This window comes from Rhinolophus sinicus, chromosome 2 (assembly GCF_057876585.1).
Source record: "Rhinolophus sinicus isolate RSI-liver-muscle chromosome 2, RSI-T2T, whole genome shotgun sequence".
NCBI classification, from domain to species: domain Eukaryota; kingdom Metazoa; phylum Chordata; class Mammalia; order Chiroptera; family Rhinolophidae; genus Rhinolophus; species Rhinolophus sinicus.
In genome coordinates, this window is record NC_142502.1 from 124,468,265 (window position 1) to 124,490,850 (window position 22,586).

The following is a 22,586-nucleotide window of genomic DNA, read 5'->3' on the forward strand; positions in this document are numbered from 1 at the left end:
GCTCTGCCTGCCTCTCAGATTCCCTCTCATTCTCTCATACGACACACTTTGACCTCCTTCTGGCTTCTTGAGCTGTCCAGGCCTCGTACCTGCTGTAGATGCTCTTCTCCTGGCGACTCCTTCTCAGCCTTGTGGTCTCAGCTCAGAGGTCCTTTTCCCGCAGAGGCTCACCTGACCCACCTTCCCAACACCGTGTTCACTTCCTTCCTGGCCCTGGCTGCACACAGAAGGGACCTTTGGACATGGATGTGCTCACTTGTTTCTTGCCGGTCTTTTCTGGGACCTTGTCCCAGCTGCACTTCCAGCGCTTGTTGCAAGGCTGGTCACAGAGCTGACATGCAGTACACGTATGTTGAATGCATGAATGAATGAACACACAAATGAATGGGTGAGTGAGGGAGAAAGAAACTAACCCACTAGAATGCCTTGGACGAGGACCTGCTTAGTAGCGTGGGGATCATGCCCCCCGTAAGGACGTACCCCTCTTTGAGGGTGTTGCCTGGGGCAGGCATCAGCTCCCAGTTCTGGGAGCCAGAACTCACTGGTTGAGTACTTTGACCACATGGTACCCTGGGATTGGAGGTCCACATGGGGTTGGTGCCTTCTCCCCTGCCTGGTGGTGCCCGCAGGGAGGCGCTTAGAGGCACGATGTGGGCCAGCCTGGCCACAGAGCATGACAGTGCTGAGAAGGAGATGCTCACAGACCAACATTCTCTCCTTCCTTCCCTCAAGACAAGATTCTGGGGTGTTGATGAAGTACCCAGGATAAGCTAGGTGCTTCCGCTGGCAACAGGGGCCCAGGATCTCTCAGGATGTCAGGGACACCCTGAGAGAGGGGAAGGTGCTTTGGAAACTCGTGCCAGAAGGCTTGACGTGAGTTTTAAAAGGTTGACTTTTGAGGAGACTGATGCTAGAGAAAGAAGTGAGCTGTGGTTACCTTCAGGTAATGTGCCCTCATGCAGCTGGGGACAAAGGGACGTATGCACATCTGACCCATCCAGTGATAGTTAAAGCTTCTGAGCTGTGGGGACTTGGCACGGCCCAGTAACTCTGACCTACCTGTCCCTCTGGCTGAGTGGAGACACAGGGCAGGGACAAAGCCAGCTCCCTCTGGCCTTCAAGTCTGGGCTTTCTTCCCATGGGGGTGTCTTTTGTCCTGGTAAGGGTACATGTAACCAGCCACTGCCAGGCCAGGACTTGGTGGCAGAGGGAAGCCTGGCTGTGACCCCAGGGGGAAGTGCAGCACCCCTTCTTGACGCCCCCTGGGCAGAAATGTGCCTCTCCTTCTCCCCTTTTGAGCTTGACTTAGCCCTTGAACTATGTATTTAGAATAACGGAAAATCTGATTTCGTCTGTCTGGGTAAACAGTCTTTCCGTGATTTCAACTGCCATTTCCGTGTCTTCCCCGCCTTCTTTCCCTTCACTTCGTGGTAGGGAGCAGGATGGGTATGTAAAGTTTATGAAGGTGTCTCTGTTTCCCTGACGGGGCAGAAATATGTGGCCCGTGGTCCCCAGGATCACTGTCGGGTCCTCAGTCAGAGGCCTCTGTCCGTCAGTGTCCAGCGCCCCTTTGGCCCTTTGGTCATGAGGTCCCTCCTCCCAACCACGAGGACTTTCCTGGTTCTTTCAGATGTCCTTGTCCTGCTTCACGGTGGTAAAGAGCCACCATGCTGTCCGTCTGCTGTCCTCCGACCCTGGGACTTCTGTGGGGGTTCACTGCCCTTTGGGCTTCACTGGACAGTGAGGTCCACGTGTCCCCTGCTTTTCTGATCCCTCAGAGTATCTGGGGTTTCTTTCTTCATCACCTGGTCTCTCACCTCTCGCCCCCAGGCCCAGACACCTCCAGAGTCCCTACTTTAGTCTCTTCCTCTTGCTGCCCAAGTTCCTTCCTCCATTTGGGCAGAGCAGTTGTCCGTGCCCAGCCAGGCGTCTCCAGCTCTGACACCAGTGGGTTAAAGTCTCATCCACATCATCTAGGCTCTGAATCTTTTTGGAGCTCTAGAAGGAAAAAAGGGGGCGATGCTTTTCTTACATTAAAAACCCAATCTTGCATAGTTAAAAAAGAAAGAAAGAGAGAGAGAGAGGGAGGGAGGGAGGGAGGGAGGGAGGGAGGGAGGGAGGGAGGGAGGGAGGGAGGGAGGGAGGGAGGGAGGGAGGGAGGGAGGGAGGGAGGGAGGGAGGGAGGGAGGGAGGGAGGGAGAGAGAGAGAGAGAGAGAGAGAGAGAGAAAGAAAGAAAGAAAGAAAGAAAGAAAGAAAGAAAGAAAGAAAGAAAGAAAAAGCCTTGGCTATAAAGACAGTGATATTTATTATGAATTTGAAAAATACATTCAAGTGTGTGTTTGGCTGAATCTGTGTGCCCCCACCCAAGCAGGGGTCAGGAAAGACAACCACGGGTTGTTGTCTCAGCATTTTACCCTGCTGCACAGAGCCGTGCCCTGTGTGTGGCTCCAGCACCAGAAGTGGGACGCCCATAAATGTTGACTCTAACATCGCCCCACACCAGCTGGTCCTCATCCCAACCCAGGCAGTGCCGGGAGCAGGGAATATTATGAGCTCTCGGCAACACGATTAAATGACTTGCCCAGGGTTGCATGGCCAACAGAACCGTCAGCTTCCAGCCCTGGGTCCCAGATGGGAACTGGCACCTGCCCTCACCCCTGCACTACTTGTCGGCAGTGTCCTCTGCCCAGAGATTATGTGGACTCCTCAAGACGGTTTCTGGCGAGAACAGGTAGATGAGCCACGCTAGTCTCCATCCCAGAGCAGGCTGACCACTGGGTCCTCCCCGTCCACTTCCTCTGGGCGGGGTCCAGGATGCCAAGCTGTGGTGAGGGCCCAGAAGTGGAGTGGAGGGGAGGCGGAGATGGAGTGGGCATACACATCCTTCCAGCTGTGCCCAGCCAGGAGCCCAGGCTGAGTCAGAAGCTGCTCTGTTCCCTGCAGAGCCTCTGCTCAGCAGCCATCCCCTGGAGTCTGTGCCCCATGCCAGCCTTCGTCCAGTCCGGCCATTCATTGGAACCTTCCCGGAGGTGCCAGTGGCTCAGCTTGGGGTGTGTCTGGTCCTGAGCTCTGTGCTGACTTCACTGTGAGTGCCAAGCATTTTAAAATGTGACCCACATCCCAAAGAAGTTTCAACATCAATGATTTCCTGTAACAGCTAAAGGCTAGTAACGCCTTTTGTACACAGCTTTTGAAAATTCTTCTGTTGGATTTCCTTGTACGTCTTCCTCTTTTCATACCATGAGGAACAGGATTGTGCATCTTGGCGAGAGCTTAGGTATTGTTCAGACACCCCAGTTACCCTGTGTTCTGTGAGCTAGGAGATGACGGCTGGAAAATGTTAAAATAACATCAACAAACAACGAAAACCTACTGTAAACACTCCTCGAGTGTTTCCTAAAAAGGGGGAGGAGACAGCTGTGCTTATGCAAAGAGCCTGGGTAACTCTCCCCGTGACCTTTTCACAAACATCAGCCATAAGAGCCTTAGGCAACATTTATTTCGAGGGCATAGCTGCTACTATCCTGCTAAGAGCTGAGCTTGTGAGGCAAGAATCCAAATAGACCAGTAAGGGAGACACTAGGAAAAGACGCCTGTATGTGAATATCCAGTCCAGTGCCCACTTCTGGGACATACTGCTGCCTTTAAACCATATGAAGACAATGGGAAGATCACAGGCTTCTTAATATTCGATGTAAAGATGCTGTCTTTTGTCCCCTTCATCTCTCGTAGCGGGCACAGTCTGAATCCCTGAGCGACCTGACCTGTACCCCAGAGGAGGAAGAATACGATGAGAAGCCATCACCCACAGTCAGCTCGGAAGACAAGCCCACTGCTGGACAACAAGACATAGTCCTGGACAGAGGCCCTGAGCCCGGGGGACAGGCCATCGTGCTGCCACCTGGGGGGCCCCGCGCGAGACGGGCGCGCCTACAGCACTGCCCAGCGCTCAGTGCCAGCGCCGAGGAAGAGAACGCCCCAGGGGACAATGCCTCCAGCCGCCTGACCACCTTAGAGGTCACTGAGCCTGAGTCAAGCCCAGCCCCCTGCTTGGAGTCCCCATTTCTGCCAGAAGGCTCCCTGCACCCTGACCCCGACAGCGAAAATCAGAGGGAGGAGCTGTCCCTCGCAAGCACATGTCCCCCAGCGAGGGACATAGCTGATGAGGTAGTTTGTGCTTCTGGAGACACTGAGAGTCAGTTATCTCCCCACATCCCTGGGGAAGACATGACACCTCCTGGGCCCAGCCCTGGCACCCCCGTGGAGACGCCCTCTGGTCCAGACAGGCCAGACCACAATGAGCAGAAGGAAATGGAGCTGACGCTGTCAGTGCCCAGTCTCGAGGGAGAGGGGACAGAATGTTCCAAGGCTCCTGCCCCAAGCCTCCCAGCCCCCAAGAGCTGCTTGAAGCACAAGGCCCTGGTAGCCAGCAAGAGCCTCAGCGTGTCCCCCACTTCACCCACCTCGGAGTCGCCTCCAGAGGAACCCACCCCCTGTGGCCTGGACAAGGATACCACCCCAGGGGAGCCTTCCAGGGCTGAGCTGGCGGAGTCCCCACAAGAGGGACCCGAGAAGGTGGTACGGGAGCAGAAAATCGCAAGAGGCGGTGGCGAGCCTCGGAGTGTGAAGAAGTTCTCCGTGTCCTCCGGCCGGGCGTGGCCACGCACAGGCCACAGAGAACGGCCGGGACACCCTGGCCCTTTGGGCCCTGCTGCTGCCCCCTCCGCTGTCCGGCTTCCCCTGCTGAAAAGCAGCCTGGCCTGCAGGAGCGAGGCCACCCTCGATGACCTCCAGGTACCTCCTGTGCCCCAGAACCGAAAACTAGACCCTCAGGAGCCACCCTCACCAGCTGAGTGTGGCTCTCAGGACCTTGGGGACAGGGTGGCCAGCCAGGCTGGGCCGGGCCGGAGCCCCCAGGATGCAGAGAATATGCCAGCCACCAGCGACCCCTGCCCTGCTGCCCAGGAGCCACCCACCTGTGGGGACAGAAGCCCCTTCCCTGTCAAGCTCCGGTCCACGTCTCTGTCTTTCAAACATAGAGATGTGTCCTCCCCAGAAATGAAAGGAATCAAGAGGTACAGTGCTGAGGTCAGGCTAGAAAAGGGAGGACTGACTCTGCTTTCAAAAGAGGACAAATGTCCCATGGGGAAGGCCCCCACTACTCGGGGGACCAGGTCCCCAAATGACCAGGAGAAGGGGAAGGCCCGGTCATCGGAGCAGCTCGGCTCCAAGCCACCCCTGCCCAGGAAGCCACTTCTGCAGGCCCTCACCCTCCCGTACCCGCCAGCGTCCCCTGATGACAGCCCCGGAGAGCTGGACAAAGCCGTGCTGCCCTCGGGCCCCAGAAAGGAGAGTCGGACGGCGGAGAAAAGGTCGCCCCGCCAGGGAGCTGGTAAGAGGGTGTTTGAGAAGGGACGGGACGATGGGGAATCACATTAGTGGGACTAACTTGCTGGATGGCCACCAAGTATGTAAATACGTATTTGGGGTAAAAATCTTGTTGCAGGGGAATTGGAAGAAAACATCAAAATTCCTCGTGGTGCCCTAACGTGTTTGATTAAGAGTTACAGATGGAGAGTAGAGAAGGGGACACAAATACCAGGTTTTGTTGTAAGTTCAGAGGGATCAGGAAGGTGCCCACACTCATCCTGCAGCGTATTATTCCCTGAGAGGAGGTGGACCCCTCAGTAGGCCACTCACACGTCGCTCCACTGTTTACCTCTCGAGCTCAGCGAGGCCCAGAACCCAGGACGTGGTCTGCCAGGGCCTTCGCTATTCTTGGTTATAAATGAGGCATCTGGCTCCTCTTGTCACTTAGCATCCTCTGACTTTTCCCCTCCAGGAAGCATTTCCTCCTGTTTTATAATCAGGCTGCCAGAAGCACCCCATATATGGCTCACACAGCCTTTGTCAAGTGTGAGCCCCTTAGAGGGTCGGCATTAGCTGCCTGTCCCAAAAGGGAGCAGTGTAAAGAGTGGGGCAGAGTGCAAGAATGTTCTAAAGCATCTGTCTTCTGAAATGAGCGGAGATAAAACCCATGACTCTTCTATGTTGTAGACATTTGTCACTTTTTATTGATAGTGTTTCCAACGAAATGAGCAGCCTGTGGGAAATGGGTCTTTGTAGTGGAGCGAGCAAGCCTTTCACTGGCCGTTTCTATCATCACTGGAAAGCAGAAAGTGAAATTTCCCTAATGAGTCATGTACATGGTGACGAGGGCCCTGGGGGAGCAATGTTCCATGGCAAATTGTATTTTATTTAACAACAGCAAAAAACTTTCAGCATATTTTAAGTGGCTACTCTAAGTTTAGGACTCCACCTAAGCACTGCTTCATGGGACAGAAAGGAAATAAAACCCAGTTGTTCTCTTAGGGACCCCCCCCTCAACCCTAAAAGCAGGATGGAGGACACACACACAGGAGGGAGTTACATGAAACCACATGCAGACAGATTTGAAGAAGTTCTAGTCTTTTCTGTCTCCCTCCTAGGAAGTTAGTAAAACTGCAGTAATACAATGTGTTTTAAGATGACACCCACAGATGCAGGCGGTTCCAGGCAGAAGTGCCAGGAAAACGCCCCCAAGGCGCATGTGTGGCCTTTCTGATCGGGGACCCAGCTCAGCCATGATTTTTTTGCTAGTGCTGCCACTATGTTAGGACAATCACTGAGGGAGCCCTGGGGGAGGTTCGAGCTGTTCCTGAGGGTCCAGCCTGCCAATTTGCAGCCAGGTTATTGAAGCCACTGCACAGTGATTCAGAAAGCCTCTGGTTTAAATAGGGAGGATGGAGAGGGAGGAGGGGGCTTGCCCTGTGCAGGTAAAACCCTGACATCAGCGCAAGCACCGTCCTCCTTCATGACCTAGAATTAAAAACGTCCCTCAACGGCTTGCAGAATGAATGGAACTTAAACACAGGACACTCAGGTTCCCAGTGTGAGCTGGGAGAGAAGCTTCGGAGAGCAGTGCTTGGCACATTAATAATTCATAGTTTCCCAGAGGTAGGCTTTGTTTATTGTCAGATGCCTGGAATGGCCCCTAGTTAAAGACCTGAGTTTTTTTCTTTGATTTATAAAATACAGTATAGTATTTATATATTAATGGCTGTGCTTAAATAGTAGAAGAAGATTGTCTTGCCCATCTATGTTGATTAACATCGTCTAAGCCACAGAAATAACCGGTTCAGATGAATTCCAGAGTGAAAGAATCTAGGTTACTTTATGGGGCATGGGTAGGGATTTTTCATTTCAGTGCAAAGAGAGGAGGGAAGAATTACCCGCATTCTGTTGGGAACCGACCCTCCCAATGGGGGTTAATATTGGAGAGACAAGTGCCAGGACAGGCTGCGGCTGCTGTGTGTCCCATCCAGGACCGTGGGGCTGACCCAGGATCTCAGGGTCCATGCTGCTGGACCCCACCAGTGAAGGAGCCTTTCCCAGACATTGAATTTGCTTGTGGCTGAATTCATTGCTTCTGCTATCACCCTCATTGCTCCCAAGTTGTAGCAGCTGAAGACAATTCAATTCATACAAAACATACAGATCATAAAAGTTTTAATAACGGTATTACTCACTTTTCCACAAAGGCCTAATTATTGCTGTAAATTGTCTTGTGGTGGCAAGCACTTTTCCCAGAGCTCCCAGGTAGGCTGCCATCTCCCCTGTCCCCAGCCCTGCCAGGGGTACAGATCAGGTTATCGAGGGGTCCCAGATGGGTGCGGGGTTCTGCCTGGGGGACTCAGGCTACCTTATCCCCAGCCCTCCTACTTCCTCCTGCTGTCCTCCACACCCTGTCTTCTTTCCTGGGTGGCATGGAGAAACCACTCAGTGGGGGAACTGGGAGGATTCGATGGTCCTTGCGGTAAACAGAGGAGTCCGGCTTGCCGAGGGGCTGGGCCTCACAGGCTGCCCGGGGGTAGTTACTGCAAACCCAGGGTCCTGTTTGTGCTCATCAGCCACAGGACACCTGTCACTCTGTGGATACGCTGTAGCAGGTGAACGGCCCGGGCTGCTCAGACTTGTTCATGGTGCAGGATATTACCCACCGTCCCGTGGGGCCAACCCAGCCCAGAGTCTACATTACAGCTTCCTGCGCACAGGATTAGAATTTGAACACAGCAGTTGGAGATTCTCATGTAGAAAAATGGTAAAATACAGAAAGGAAAAAGCAATCACCTACAAGCCCACTCTGTAGATGTTACCCTGTTGGCCTTTCCATCTAGTCTCTCTTTTCTCTGTGTGGGTGTGTGTCATTTATTTTCTACATACTTGTGATCACGTGTTGGATATTTTGGACAGTAGCTGGACAAATTGCCATCTTCACCTGGGGCCTCATTGGATAACCAGCCTCAGCCTCCAATCCAAGCTCAATACCTCGAGAGGGGACTGGTGACACAGCGACATACCCAGGTCCCAGACCCTCTTTTTCTAGACTCTAGAATGCTCTCATTTCTCCATGCAGTCTTCCAGCAAGTATTTCAGGTATTGCTGCCACAGCACTGTGTTAGCCCCAGAAGGTCATTGGGAAAGCATGAGGGCCTCGCCCTCAGGGAGCTGCTCAGCCCCAGGATGTGGCAGCTGGATGTCACAGGGGAGTGTAGATAGATGCCTGTTTTTGTCTGGATGTCAGGGACAGTTTCTGGAGGAAATGAACTCAAATACACTGTCCCCTAATGACACAGTTATTTCAGTGTATTCCGCCTCATTTGAATAGAATACAAGGGGGTTGTTTTTGGTATCACACTAAAAATATGTTCATCTGTTCTGAATTCTTAAAACCGACTTTGTTCACCTCTATCTTCCTTTTCAGACTTTTCCTTTCCTTCACAGTCCTTTCCTGAGTGAGTGTGGTCCACACTCTGGCCTCCGTACCCCACCTTCCCTCTGCTCCTGAAACCCTGTGTCTCCCCCTCCCCCCTTCCCCTCCACCCCGGCACAGGACACATCATGGCTCCCCTCCTGTTACCTGATGTTCTCTCTTCCCTGGACTCCCTCGGCCACATCAGCTGGCTCCTAACCATCAGTGGGCAACTGTGACTTGACATCTCACAGTTCATAATTCAATTTATCAATGTCTCGCCCACTCAGACCATTGTCTTTCTCAGTGCCCCCATCTATCCAGGTGCACCAGTCAGAGACCTCAGCCTCATTAAAAATATTTTAATATGGAAAATACTGAATGGCCAAAAATTATAGGGAAAATTGCCTTGTAATCCTACCGTGTAAACAATGCCACAAAAAGGCACTTGCAGGTCTGACCAAAGCGGAATAAACACACTCCACCCTTCCTCTTCCACGGATACTGTTTAAAACCCAGACCACACACAAGAGCAAATGTCAGTGGACGCTGGAAGGTAGATAAGGGCTGGAAGATGGGGCAGGGAGCTCAGGGTACACACTTGTCCGCTTCATCTCTGTCCAGTCACACGATTGTTTCTCGAGGATTGATGCTTAACAGTGGGTTTTCTGGCTCACAGGGTATGTGGTTTTAATTTACTAGACAAGGAACTTCAAATGACCCTCCATAAAGGTTGGACCGACTCACACTTCTTCCAACAGGATTGAGACTATTTTTCCACCTGCTTATCAGCACCCGCTGTTGTCACTCTATTAATTTTTTTTTCAGTCTGATGGATGAAAAATGTCAGTCGTGTTTCACACCTTGTCAGCAAGTCCTGGTCAACCTAATAGGAAGTGTCTGTCCTCCCACACCCTGCCCCTGCCCCAGCCCTCGTCATCTTTCATCTACACCCTCAGCCCCTGCTCCCCTAACTCTCTCGTCTCACCCTCTCTCCCCAAGGCATGGGTCTAACCATGGAGCTTTCCTCTTTTAAAAACTCTCAGCGCCTTCTTGTTATATAGATAGAATAAAATTCAAACTTCAGGGTAAGGCATTTAAGGCTTTTTAGATTTGGGCCAAAGTCAACATTTCCGCCTTCCTGAGTTCGTCTGCCACGCCTTCACTTCCTCTGACATCTTCTCCAGCCCCACCTCTGCCACCAGCTCCCCTCACAACTCTGCACACAGCCCTGCTTGCTCTGACCACACTTCTCCTTGCCCCTGAACTTGACCTTGAGCTCCCTGAGAACATCGTGCCTGGGGGCTCCTGTGCTGCAGTTGGTGGGCCTGGGCTGTGCTCACAAGACCAGGGACAAGGGAGGGAAGTAAGCAAGGTACGGGGCCAGGCGGTGGGACTGAAGAGCCTGGGTTTGGACATTTTACTCTGAGTTCTACCTCCCAGATCCTGTGAGATTGTGAGCTGGTGTGTTTCTTAATCTCTGAGCTGTAATTTCCTCCTTTGTAAAATGAGGTTCCTAGTACTACTTAGGGCAACAAAAGCATTTTCACTACAATGTGATAGTTTCATACACTCCAGTCCCGTTTTCCTGAGATGTACCAGAATAGCCTCCTCTAGGCCACAGGGAGCCGTTTGTGGGAGTGGCAGTCTTCTGGTCCCGGTTCTGATGAAGGCAGCAGGGCTGAGATATAAGCCCCCAGAGAGGGCATGTGTGCACGATATTGTGGGGAGTCATAAACCACGACCCGGCACCCAGAGGAGGTATGTGGGTCCTGAGGGTAGAGAGGAAGAAAGGGAGTTTACAGAACAAAGTCTCCGAGACACAGCTGTTCTAGGGCAGTGCTTCTCAAACTTGCAAGAGCTTGTGAATCTTGTTAAAATGAAGGCTCTGTTGCAGTAGGCCCAGGGTGAGGACGAGACTGTGGTTCCTCAGACCATACTTTGAGTAGCAAGGATCCAGATACACGCTTTCTGACACAGAACCACTTGCTGCATATGGTGGTTTCAATGTAAACCTAAATGAAAATTAAATTTTAAAATTCAGTTTTTGGTCACACCGGCTGCCTTTCCTGAGCTTAGTAGCAGCATATCATTGCAGAAAGTTCTACTGGATGGCGCTGGTTTAGCTAACGCTCTAGTTCAAGGCTGTCATTAATTAGCAAGTAACATCTTTCTGAGACCCTGGAAGGCTTGGGCTCTTTCCAAAGGCTTGTGCTTTGTTGTCACAGCACTGTAATATTTTTCACCTGTTTGTCTGTATGCTTATCCACAAATTCTACCTAAGAGCCACAGAGCCCTAAAACAGTTAGAATTGGTGCTGTCACACAAACAAATAAAGCCGACCCCAAGTCCCCATTTGGGAAAAGACTTGCATTAATTCCTTGTATGGAGGCCTGATGAACCCCGTGCTGGGACCAGGACGGCCCACTGTCCCCGATGGATGTGCTCTGTGGGCAGGCCCTCGTACATGCTGACACTGGGAAGAGTTCTCACTCCATCAGCCCTTCCAGTAAGACTGGATCAGCTATAAAACCGTGACGTTCTGCTGGTTATAGTGTCGTGTTACTGATTGCGTTCTGCATGGGTGAGCGAGCGAGATGTTTCACAGGGAGTGTCCACGGTACGAGGAAGGAGCACAGTCCTGCCCTCACTACCAGCTCGCACCTGTTAACGCTATACACACACTCTCAGGGACATTTAAAGCAACAGTGGCATTTTCCCCCCTGACATGTGGGTTTGAAGGTTGTAAGAGAGGAGACATACAGGTCAAGGAAGGTGGGTTTCAGGCGAACTGGGTGAAGAGGAGACCCCAGTCTCCTGTGTCAGTGCCTCCTGACTTCGGAGTAGGGACAGTTGGGCCCTGGTGGCCGAGAAAGAGACTCTGAGACATAGTCGCTGTCCTCCGTGAGAGCTCCGTGTTCCATGAGGCTGTAGAGTGAGTCTGTGTTTAGAGAGCCAGGCTCCCTGCCCCTGCTGACCTGTGGCTTCGGACACGGCTGAGTAGGGGGGATGGATCCAGGGGAGTCTTCAGGAAATGAGGGGAAGCGGAGACTGGGTGGGTAAAGTGGGGGCAGCAATAGGAAAGGCAAGTGGGCCCAGGACCCCAGGCCATGTGAGGGCTACGGGAAGTGAAGAGGACGGGAAGGGTCTGCCACCGGGGAAGGGGCCGTCCTTAGGAGAGCCCGCACCCCCGCTGGCAGCAGCCTTGTCTGATCGCAGTATGGAAACAGCTCTGTGGTGTGCACTCGCCTCAGTTCTCTATGTGGACAGGGAGCTAGACAACCCGGGTCGCTATCCAAGCAGAACGAGTCCTGATTATCTTAGGGTTGTTTTTCGTTAGTTTATTTTTACTTTTTATTGAAGAATGATGCACACGCAGAGAAGGGCACAGATCACCTGGCTGCAGCTCAATGGATTTTCACACACTGAACACACAGACCAAAAACCAGAATGAGACCAGTACCCAGAGCCACCTCCCATGCCCCCATCCAGCCAGCTCTAGACCTCATTCCTGGACCATGGACCGTGCACCTCTCTGTTCCCGATTGTTTTTACAGGGGAGCCTGTGTGCAGTGCGCTGGAGGATGCATTAGATCAGACACGTCTTCCTCTCGGTGGTCGGCGTCTGCCTAGTGGGCAGTCTCCAGGTGCAGTCGGCTGTCGTCATTCGCGGTAGTTAAGCTCTATAATGCCGTCATAAACACAGGTAGCAGACACTGAACCACTGCTCCTAGGGGACCTGCGGGGTGAGGTCCCTGCAAGCCTCTGGTCACAACATTTCCATCAGCTGATCAATACATAACCTGACCACTGTGCACATGTCTGTAAATGACCCAGAGGGGTCCCAGGTGAAGATTCGGGCCTTTTAACGAGTAGGCAAATTCTCAGACATGGGAGCCGCAAACAAGGACTTGTTGAATGAACAAAGGAAGGAATGGTGATAAGTTTCATTTGGTGGTAGAGCCGGGGCACAGCCCCTTCATGTGTCATTACAAACAGCTTGCTCTGTGAAGAGCGCTCACCCACTCAAAACGCTCAACATGGTTTTGAGATAAATCCTTGCTCCACACGCATCAAAGTTGCCCAGCATCTACGGTGACGTCACACAGCCTGGCTCTGGACAGAAGCTGTGAAGAGCAGCTGCAGACTCTGCCAGTAGGTATTGATCAGGGGCTCTCTGTGTAGCAGACACTGACAATAGATCGATAAATGCTTAAAAAAAACAAAACTTTTTCATACAGGAAGTCTGGCATAAATGCTCTGCCTGGGTGAGGCTCCCACACGCACCCCAGCCATCCTCTTAGTGCTCATCTACGCACCTCCTTGGCTCCCAAAACCAGGGCCTTGGCAGAGGACCTGGAAGCAAGACAGAAACAGGAAGCTGCCCTGTTAATGGAAGCCCCGAGGCGCTGTTCTGGCTTTCACTGGTTGTGACAAGTGTGGGTGATGCACCCACTTTCCACCAGAAATTTTAGACAGCACGCTCAGGCCTCCCCTTCCACAGAGAATGTTTCAAAGGGCTGGGAATGAGCTGTTGACGTGTGTTTTTAAGACGACAGCCTAACAGAAATAGATTGGAAAGGCTGTGCCAAAGTGTTAACACAGCTCTGCTGGTCGTGCATTGATGGGGAACTTTTTCTCCTTCTTTACGTTTCTGTCGGCCCCCTGAATTTCTCCAGTGTGCATGAGTACTTTTATAAACAATGGAGACGTTTCACGAAAGGAAAAAGATTCTTAAAAACTGCTGCTTCAAAAATGGAGGCAGATGCCAAGTTTTGAAGAGGTACAAGAACCCTGCCACCCTTCTGTGCGTCAGCTTCAGGCAGAGTATCTTTTATTTTCTCAGCCAAGGAGCAAGAAAGCACCGTAATGTACACTGCACAGCTCATGCCTGTCTCCTGGAAGACAGTGTTCTTGACAACTGCCAGCTTCCAGACACACAGCCTGCCATTTGGGGTGTGGACCACCGTTAGCATCTCACTGTCATCCCCTTAGCCTGTCATTAGAGGAGTTTTTGTGAATGAAAGAAACAGTACCTTAAGGCTGAATTTTAATAAGCACCAAAAGAAAAACAACCCATCACCAACCAGTAAGTCAAAGTGAAGCAATAAGTGGGGTGGTCAAACATCTCTAGAAATGGCTTCACATGAGGATTTTCTGAATGGCTAATTTTAGGTCTTCCTAAGTACAAACGCCTTTGTTAAAATTGTGTTTTGAGGCAGAAAGAGGAGACAAAGAAGCATTTTCAACCTTGTTTACTTAATCAAATGCTGCGTCTACGTTCTCGTGGAACTAATGACATTTTGAACATGTGCAACCTCAGGAGCTATTTTATGGTGGAATCTTGACCCTGAACTTTCCTGCTGCAGAACTGTCACGATGTAAGGCCTTCGGCCCCTGAAACCTGCCTTATCCTGCACATTTCCCGTGTCTTCTTCCAGCCCTCCCCTTGCCTTCCTCTTGTGGAGTATGGCACATACCCCACCACCCTGCAGTGGGTGCCAGGTGTGGGGTGCAGATCTGAGTGGCCGCCTAGGCCTTCTGCCCCAGAGTACAATTGCTCATCACCCAGCTGCTCTGCCTGTGCACACCTGGGGCAGGGACGTACCTGTAGGTTACCTGAGGCTCCAGGTAGAATCTCAGGTCTTGCTGAATCATGGCTGGGAGCTGTTGTGGTTTTTCTCTCTCCTTCCTGGTGTGTGGAACCCGGTCCACCAGTCCTGTGCCTTCTCTCCCCCATGAAGTTGCCCCTAGAAGGATCCTGGGGAAGGATCTGGAAGGTAGCAGTGTCGCTCTGGCCCACTTGCCTTCCTGACAAGGAGGAAGTGAGAAGGAGAGTACACACTACAAGGATAGACCCCTGCTTGGGGAAAGGAAGTAGGAACCAAAAAAAAAGAAATGGTTGTTGAAAGACCTTGGCCATATGCTGGGTATGCTTGGTGCCATTGCCATCGTAAGTGGCCTTATCCCACAAGGGCCCAGCTTGGCCCAGCTGCGGCGCTCACTCCTTTTGTGGGTCTGCCCACAAACACAGACTCGTGGGCACCCACGTACACACACACCCTGAAAGCATTGCTACCCCACCGATAGGCAATGCAGCAAGTGACCCTTCTCTGCTTGCAATGAAATCTGCGTGTAAAGAGAGAAAACAGCCACCTCTGGCCAAGCTGAACCTCGTTGCCTTGTTTACAAGACTGCAGTTCCCGTGAGCAAACTGGAAGGGAGACTATGATTTGCCTGAGGTGTGAGACGTGGGCCTGAGCACGGGCCCCAGGGGCCCAGCCTCAGTCCACCTGTGGGGTCCACATCCTCCATGTAGGTAGGGTCTCCTCGCACCACAGTCCCCAGGAACACGGCATGCGCCTTGCTCCCTATCGCCTTCTCCAGTAGTTTTAAATACGCTTGTTGGTTGAGGAGTGTAATCTGATTGCATAGGAACTCAGCGGATCTGCATCTGTGCCCTCCTGGTAAAAATGACATGAGTGTCGCGTGCCCCACATTGAGCTGCAAGGGGGGCTGGAGAGCCAGCCGGAGCCCTCCGGGGAGGCTGGGCTGCCTCGGCAGCTCACAGCTACCCTTCTGCCTGTAGGTTAAAACCCGGGATGGACATTTTCTCTCCACGCACACTTCGTCTTGATGGAATTACTCAGAGTATTTTGTTGATTGATGTAACTAAGTTTTTCAACCCACAGTCAAATCCCTCTCTCCGGCCTGTCTGTGGTGGGGCAAAGACACCCAGCAGCACACGCTGGGCACTGCTGAGGGAACAGCTCAGAGACACATCTCGGGTCAGGAGAGAGCAGAGGATACGGCTAGTAGTGACTTCACTGAGTGTGAAGAAGAGATCAGAGAAATGAATGGAAACTTTTAAGAAAAGTCTTGGAAAATAGAGGCTATGAGACCTCTGTGAATGAAGGGGTAAAAACAAGGGTTGAAAAATGCAGACTTTCTATAAAGCATCCAACCACCCAGCCCACCTTCCATATGCCAGGGTCTCTGGACGAGAAGTGAAATGTAAAATTCTGTTGTTATTTAGCTGCGATTAGAACGGGCTGGTACATAGTCCATATCGTGTGTTCGTTAAATAAATAAGTTCTAATGACCAAAAGCATCTATCAGTGGGGTAGATGGTTGCTAGCAGACACATCTAGTACCAATCAGTGGGATATATGTCCCAGAGAGTTATAGAAGAATTAGGAGAGGGAGAGCATGTCCAGCTAGGGGACCAGGACAGGCTTCATTCAGGAGGCGGCACTCGGGGAGGGCCGTGGTGGACAAGAAGGGATGATTTCAGAACAGCGTGTCTAATCCCTCGTCACGTCTCTGGATTGTGGCCACAGCCTCTCTCCACTCCTCCCAGTCAGATATGCTCCCGACACCACCTCCCTTGGATCAACCCCTCACGGCTCCCCATAGGGACAGCAAGGAGACCAGAGGGACCCTTCTCAGTCACTCTGCCTGCCTGCAGCAGCTCTGGACCAACCTGCAGCCAGCTGTGCCTCTCCCCCCCCCCAACTGGGAGACCCTCCTTGCCCCTCTGCTCAGCCTAGAAGGTTTGCCTCCTTCTTCAGGTCTCAGCCGCGACAGCAGCCTCCAATCCTTCCTGCCAGCGTTAGGCTGTGTCTGCATAGCACTTTGTGAATTGTAGCATTTTCCAGTTTCCATCGTCGTTAATTGTTTGTACTTAGTCTCCCCCACTAGACTTTGAGCTTTTGGAAGGAACCATTTATTATTTATTTTTTCACCTTAGCATTTAACACAATCCTTGCCCATAGCAAATGGATGGATGGATGGATGGATGGATGGATGGATGGATGGATGGATGGATGGATGGGTGGATGGGTGGATGGATGGATAGATGGGAGGGGGAGTAGAAATGTTGAGCTCTGGCTAAGAATAGAAAGTTGGGCTGGATTATACATTTGGAAGTAATCCAAGCACATCTGAGTATTGAAATCAGGAGTGGGACAGAGAGAACATTTGAGGAAAAAGAAAAAAAAGCTGAGGGTCTGAAACAAGGAGGAATTCCAGATTTAGGAGCAAGAGTCGAGCAAGGATCTGGAGAGGGAACCCCCAAGGGGGACAGGCCTCCCAAGAGAGGTTATGTAGCCACATCAGTGCTGCAGAGGCATAAAGCAACGTGAGAACAGGAAAGACGTCAGGATTTATGGTTCAGCGGCTGGCAGATAGCGCAGAGTTCATGTTGTGGCTGGGTCAGGAATTAGCTGAAGAGACGCAGGTAGAGTCCATAGGAATTAAGGTAGAGGGGGACTGAGGTCTGGGCCTTCAAGGGGACGGCGAGGCTCAGTGGAGACATTTTTCCTTGAGCTGTGGGAGACCCGAGCATTTTGCAAAGCAGCAAGGAAGTCAGTGGCCAGGGAGAGCCTGAAAGGCAGGAAGGAACAAGGGATGAGTCAGAAATGGAGCAGGGTCCCAGGGGACAGTGGGGCGAGGACTTCAGGGAGCAGCCAGGAGAAGAGCGTGAGCCGTTCCCAGCTGCTCAAGCCAAGGAGAGGTCAGCATGTGAAGCCCAAAGCCCCTCTCAACTCTGGTGGGAGACTGAGGTTTGCAGGGCAGTGACTGCTATCCCTCCTCCCACCTTGGTACCAGGGGACTGAGCTAAAAAGGACTCCAGGCTGAACTGGAGGCAGAAACAAAAACAAATATCTGTACACACCAGAGCAAGGGATGGCATGTGTCAGACCACAAAGAGTGATGATGCTAAGTCATGTTGGACATCTGCTGGACACAGGTACTGCGTTCCCCTGGCTGGCTGAGGTGCACAATGCAGGAAGGAGACGATAGAGGGCCAGGTGCCAGGTGTATGGGGATGGACTCTGTGTTTGCTCTGTGTGGTGAAGACAAACATTCTGAGGTGCTGGCTGGGGGGAACATTTGGATCTAGAGAGAACACCTTAATTCTTTTGAACCTGGGAGAAGCCACTTATGTCATCTGTAAGTTTCCTGGGAAACAATAAACTCGCTTTTTTCTGTGGATGAAGGTAATAAGTTCTCATCGTAAAAAATAATAAAATACAGACGAGTTGAAAAGCAAGGGGGAGCGGGGAGGATGACCCACAGTTTTACCACCCAAAGGTAAACACGGTGAATGTGGAAAAAAAATTCAGCGAAGCGCCACGGTTTTAAAGGCACTATTTCTCGTCTCTGTAGGATGTTAAGGAAAACTACTGTGGCTAGTGTGGGTGTCACGCTCCACAAAGGGGAAGGTCTGCTTCTAGTTTTTAAAAGACAAGAGAACAATAGTGTGTCTGCAACTTCCAAACAAATCAAGAGTCAGGTAGCGTGTACTGGTCCAACACGACAGGCGTATACTAAGGAAACCTTAACGATTTATGGACTTGCTTTTATCTCATTCCAAAAAGTAGTCCACAGGAGGAAGTTGGATCTAAATTGTGTGTATAGAAGCAGTTGCATTTAATTTTTTGGTGGCTCAGACTAGAAGAGTATGATCTCTTTGGTGCATCTTTAAATGAGAAAACAAGAGTCCCCTAGAGGAAAGTAACAGTCTCACCACACAGGCTCCCAGACCTCCTCCTCCCTCCCCAGCACCCCCTGCCCCCTGAGGCCCTGTACATACCGTGTCCTTTGTGTGGGAGAGGCCAAAGGTGAGTCTGAAGAGGGATCAGGACTGTTTTGACAACTGCGTATTTCTACGCACAGATAAGGGTCTGCCTCCCTCAGCAACGGGGCCTGGAGCTGAGGGCCAGCCTGGGCCACCCTGGGTTGCCATCACTCGGCAGAAGCGGCGAGGAGCCCCAGAGCAGCCAGCCAACCAGCAGGACAAGCCTGGCGCCCAGACCCTGAAGTCTGAAACAGGAAAGCAAGCGAAGGTGCCGGAGAGAGCTCAGGTGAGCAAACACTTCCTGTCTCTGTCTATGCAGGAGAGAGCTGCCGGCTGGGGCTGGGGGCTGGGACCCCTTGAGGACAAAGCATCCTGCACGGTCATGGTCATTATAGAGCCCATGGCCTGGAATGCTGGCTGCTGTCTTCCCATAGCGTGTGCTGGGCAGTTAGGGAGGCAGAGAAGCTGGTGGATCACTTAAGCGGTGGAGCTAGCTCTCTCCCTGCCTCCTAGGCAACACAGCATCTGGGCAAATGGAACAGGGTTAAAATAACTTCTCTGTGAGACGTGGGCGACCATGTCAACAGCTTCCTCTCTGCTTATTATACGGTGGTGGACTGGGCCCGCTTTGGCTGCTACGCTGGCCAGATGCCCCACGCAGGGCTGCAGGGCTGGACCCAGGCTTCCATTTTGCACTCTGGACTGAAAACCTTTCTCAGACCCAAACAACTGTGCTCAGAAGCAGGCCGAGACTCACAGCGTACATGGCCCTCCTCAGCAGCCACGATGAATCCATAGAGTCTTTCAACCGTGTGGGAAGTGAACTTGAGGCTGCAATGGGACCTGTTTCCCTTCATTTTAACCCAAACCTCAATCGTCCCCATGCCTCAAAACCTGTGTGCAGACTTAGGGAATTTATGAAACAAATAGTAACCTGTGATCCAGTTTGGGGCATCTGTGAGCATACCAAGTATCCTAAAAACCTCAAAACTATTTCCAAACACAATTCATTCTGCCGTCCAACATCTGGGGCTGAGGCCAGGGGCGAGAACAGGGCAGAAGCCAGGACACCTGTCTGTGCCCAGGAGAAGCTCCGTCGTCTGAGCACCTGTGTTCTGCAGGCTGGATGTCAGTGAGTGTACAAAGCAAAGCTCCCCCAGGAAAGCACCAGTGGAACGGTTCCCATTAGCAGAGAGACCTTATGGCTTATTGCTTTGAGTTGTGTTTGTCCCCATCTAAACCTGCAGTGACCGGACAGCATGTATCTTTCTTGTGTCCTAATAGGAGCCCATGAAGCAAGCCGACTTTGTCCGCAGCAAGTCTTTCCTGATGGCCCCAGCTAAGCCCACTGTGGACCGGAGACAGGGGACAAAGCTTTGCCTCCAGGAGGGGCTGCAAAGAGGGATCTCCTTGTCCCATCAGAACTTGGGTATGAAACCTGCAGATCATCTCACACGCTCTGAAATGCATTTCTGGGTTGGGTCCTGCAGGTTTGGTTTTCTGTTTGTTTTATTTTTAATTATGCCATGTGGATGTTTTTAAAACAGCTTTTATTGAGATACCATTACCGTGCCACAAAACTCACCTGCTTTCAGTGTACAGTTCAGTGAGTACTGATTGACAATGAGTATATATATAGTTACCTAGCTGTACAAACATCACAATCCAGTTTTGGAACTTTTCCCTCACCCTAAAAAGCAGCCTCATGGCCATTTACAGTCATTCACCATTCCCCACCCCAGCTCCAGGCAACTATGAATCTACTTCCTGTCTCCCTATATTTACCTTTTTTAGACATTTCTTATAAAGGGAATCATAAAATATGTGTTCTTTTGTATCTGACTTCTTTCACTGAGCATAACGTTTTTAGATTTCATCATTGTATGTATTGGTGTTTTTAAATTTCTTTTTAATTGTGGTAAAATACACGTAACAAAACGTTAACATCTTAACCCTTTTAAAGTGTTCAGTTCAGTAGTGTTAAGAATATTGACACTTGTATAGCCAGTCCCCAGAGTTTTGTAGTTTTATTCTGGAAGTTTCTCTCTCCTCACTGCATTGTTGGCACTATTTGAGCTTGACCGTCAGTCTCTTTATCACAGAAGTTGTTTTGTGCCTAAATCTTCTCTTACTTTTTTTTTCTTTTTTCTTTTTTTTTTTTTTTTTGCACAGTAAGGATTTTATGAGACCATGGTTAAGACCTTGATGCATATTTTAAAGAAATGCAAGAGGCTTAAGTGAAAATCCAGATTCATTGCTCAGGTTTCTGTTTATTCTGTCTTCTTTCCAGCAGCTCAGTCTGCAGTGATGACGGAGAAAGAATTGCATCAGCTGAAGAGAGCCAGTTATGCCAGTGCAGACCAGCCATCCTGGATGGAACTCGCCAGAAAGAAATCTCAAGCTTGGAGTGACATGCCCCAAATTATAAAATAGGTTGACAGCGTGTTGATTAAAAAAAAAAAAAAAAAAAGAAAGAAAGAAAAAAAAATGTCCACCACCTTGATGGGTCACTTCGTGAAAAACGGCCACTAAAGGCAAACAAACTGTGAAACTTAAGAACGATTTTATCAACAGGTTATGGGAGGGCGAGCGCGGGGAAGAAGGAACCAGGCAAATAAGGAAGACAGACTCACAGCCATGGTCCTGGGCCAGAGGTGCCGGAAAACAAGAACTCCATTGAAAAGGGCCAAGAAGGAGGCCCCGTGCCCGAAGGTATGAATGCAAGTCTTTCAGAATCCCTTTGATCAAAGGGGCTGGGACAAGGAAGAAAATGGAAAGGAACTGTGGATGCATAACTAAGACGTGGCTGCGAGGCCAGAAGAGAAGGCAGTCCAGACTGTGTGTTGATGCCTGCACTTGAGATCAGCTTGCGACTCTGCTCGTTGTCTTGCCTTGGACCCTGTCTTCCCCTCTCGTGTTTACTATTGGGCATGGCATTTATGGTAAACAGGGATGCCATTTCCAAGAGCAGCTATAAAACACTCAGTTTTCCTGAAGATCATCACCTGACGCAGGAGCAGAAGGACCACGGCAGGGTGCATCCGTTCATAGACTGTTTCCAAAAATAATTTTTAAACTTTTCCACTGGGCATCTGTGTCCTCAACCATTGCACAATGCATTGCCTGTTCAATAAAAGGTTTCAAACATGCTCCTGTCGTATGTGTAAGTGTTGTTTCTACTCACACTTAGAGAACGTCTTCTGGCACTGAGTTAAATGCAGAGTAAGGAGTTTCACTTAGTTGATACCTCATTTAAAATCTCGATTGTGTTGATTTTGGAGTTTGGGTTTTTCTTAGATTTTTTTTTTTCCCCAATAAAATCTTGGTGTTTATATTTGGAAATCAGAAGATAATGTAGGGTTTTCTTTTTTTCCCCCTCTTCTCATCTATTCGGTACAACATACTAAAAATATGGAAAGGTTGCAATTCTTCAATATCTAATTAACCTGCACATTCATGTTGAAGACTAGGTTTGCAATGCATTAGCCAGAATGACCCCTGAATGCAGAGTGTAGCCCGTATATTTTGGGCTCTCAGAATTGTAGCTCAGTTATGTAATACCTCTTTTTTTTTTTTTTTACTTTCCAGTTTGTTCCTTTGAACAAGCTAATCTCCATGGGAATATGCGTATAGCTGGGGACATTTAGCCACCAAAAACGTAAGACCTCAGATATAATTTGATTTTACATACCCTAAGTTCTACTTTTATTGTAATTTCCATCTTCATGAATAATTTCTTTTCTAGCTGTTAGAACTACAACTTGATCAGGTCTACCTTTATTGAAAATATCCTGGGATAATCTTTGTTTTCCCCCCAACCAAACTTATTTACTAATTGCACTGTCTTAGAGAACATCAACACTGAATACCACGGTGAATGTGCTCGAAACAAGAACTCCATCCATCTAGCCTTGCTCCAAAAGCTTAGACATGAGCAGATTTAACTAGAAAAAATTTATGTTGGCTGTTATTACCCCAAACCATGATTTCTCCCTAAGATTGCAGTGACTGCATCATAGGAGAGAAGTTATCAACAAGAAGAAAACCAAAGAGCAAATATAGGTGCCCCTGCAATTTCAAGAAAATCAGTGGCCGGGTGCTCTCGATTTGAATCCATTTTAAATGGAAGGCTGAGGAAGAAAAAAAAAAGGAAAGGCAGCTATCTTTGTATTGGAGCCTAACAGAAACAACGGGGAAATATTGGTATGGCA

The 22,586-nt window shown here is 50.3% G+C and overlaps 1 protein-coding gene across 8 annotated transcripts in view; it reads left to right on the top strand.

Annotated features, from left to right (window-relative positions):
• Nucleotides 1-20,945, top strand: part of CRACDL (CRACD like) — a 105,778-nt gene extending 84,833 nt beyond the window's left edge. For 7 of the 8 annotated variants that reach the window (XM_074332348.2, XM_074332352.2, XM_074332351.2 and 4 more), the window contains 4 exons: nucleotides 3,734-5,393; nucleotides 18,474-18,661; nucleotides 19,660-19,804; nucleotides 20,666-20,945. In XM_074332348.2, the coding sequence (XP_074188449.2) occupies nucleotides 3,734-5,393; nucleotides 18,474-18,661; nucleotides 19,660-19,804; nucleotides 20,666-20,808 (2,136 nt within the window). In that variant the 3' untranslated portion in view covers nucleotides 20,809-20,945. The remainder of the gene's footprint in view (nucleotides 1-3,733; nucleotides 5,394-18,473; nucleotides 18,662-19,659; nucleotides 19,805-20,665) is intronic. The other variant, XM_074332349.2, reaches the window with a different exon arrangement.
• The last annotated feature ends 1,641 nt before the right edge of the window (nucleotides 20,946-22,586 follow it).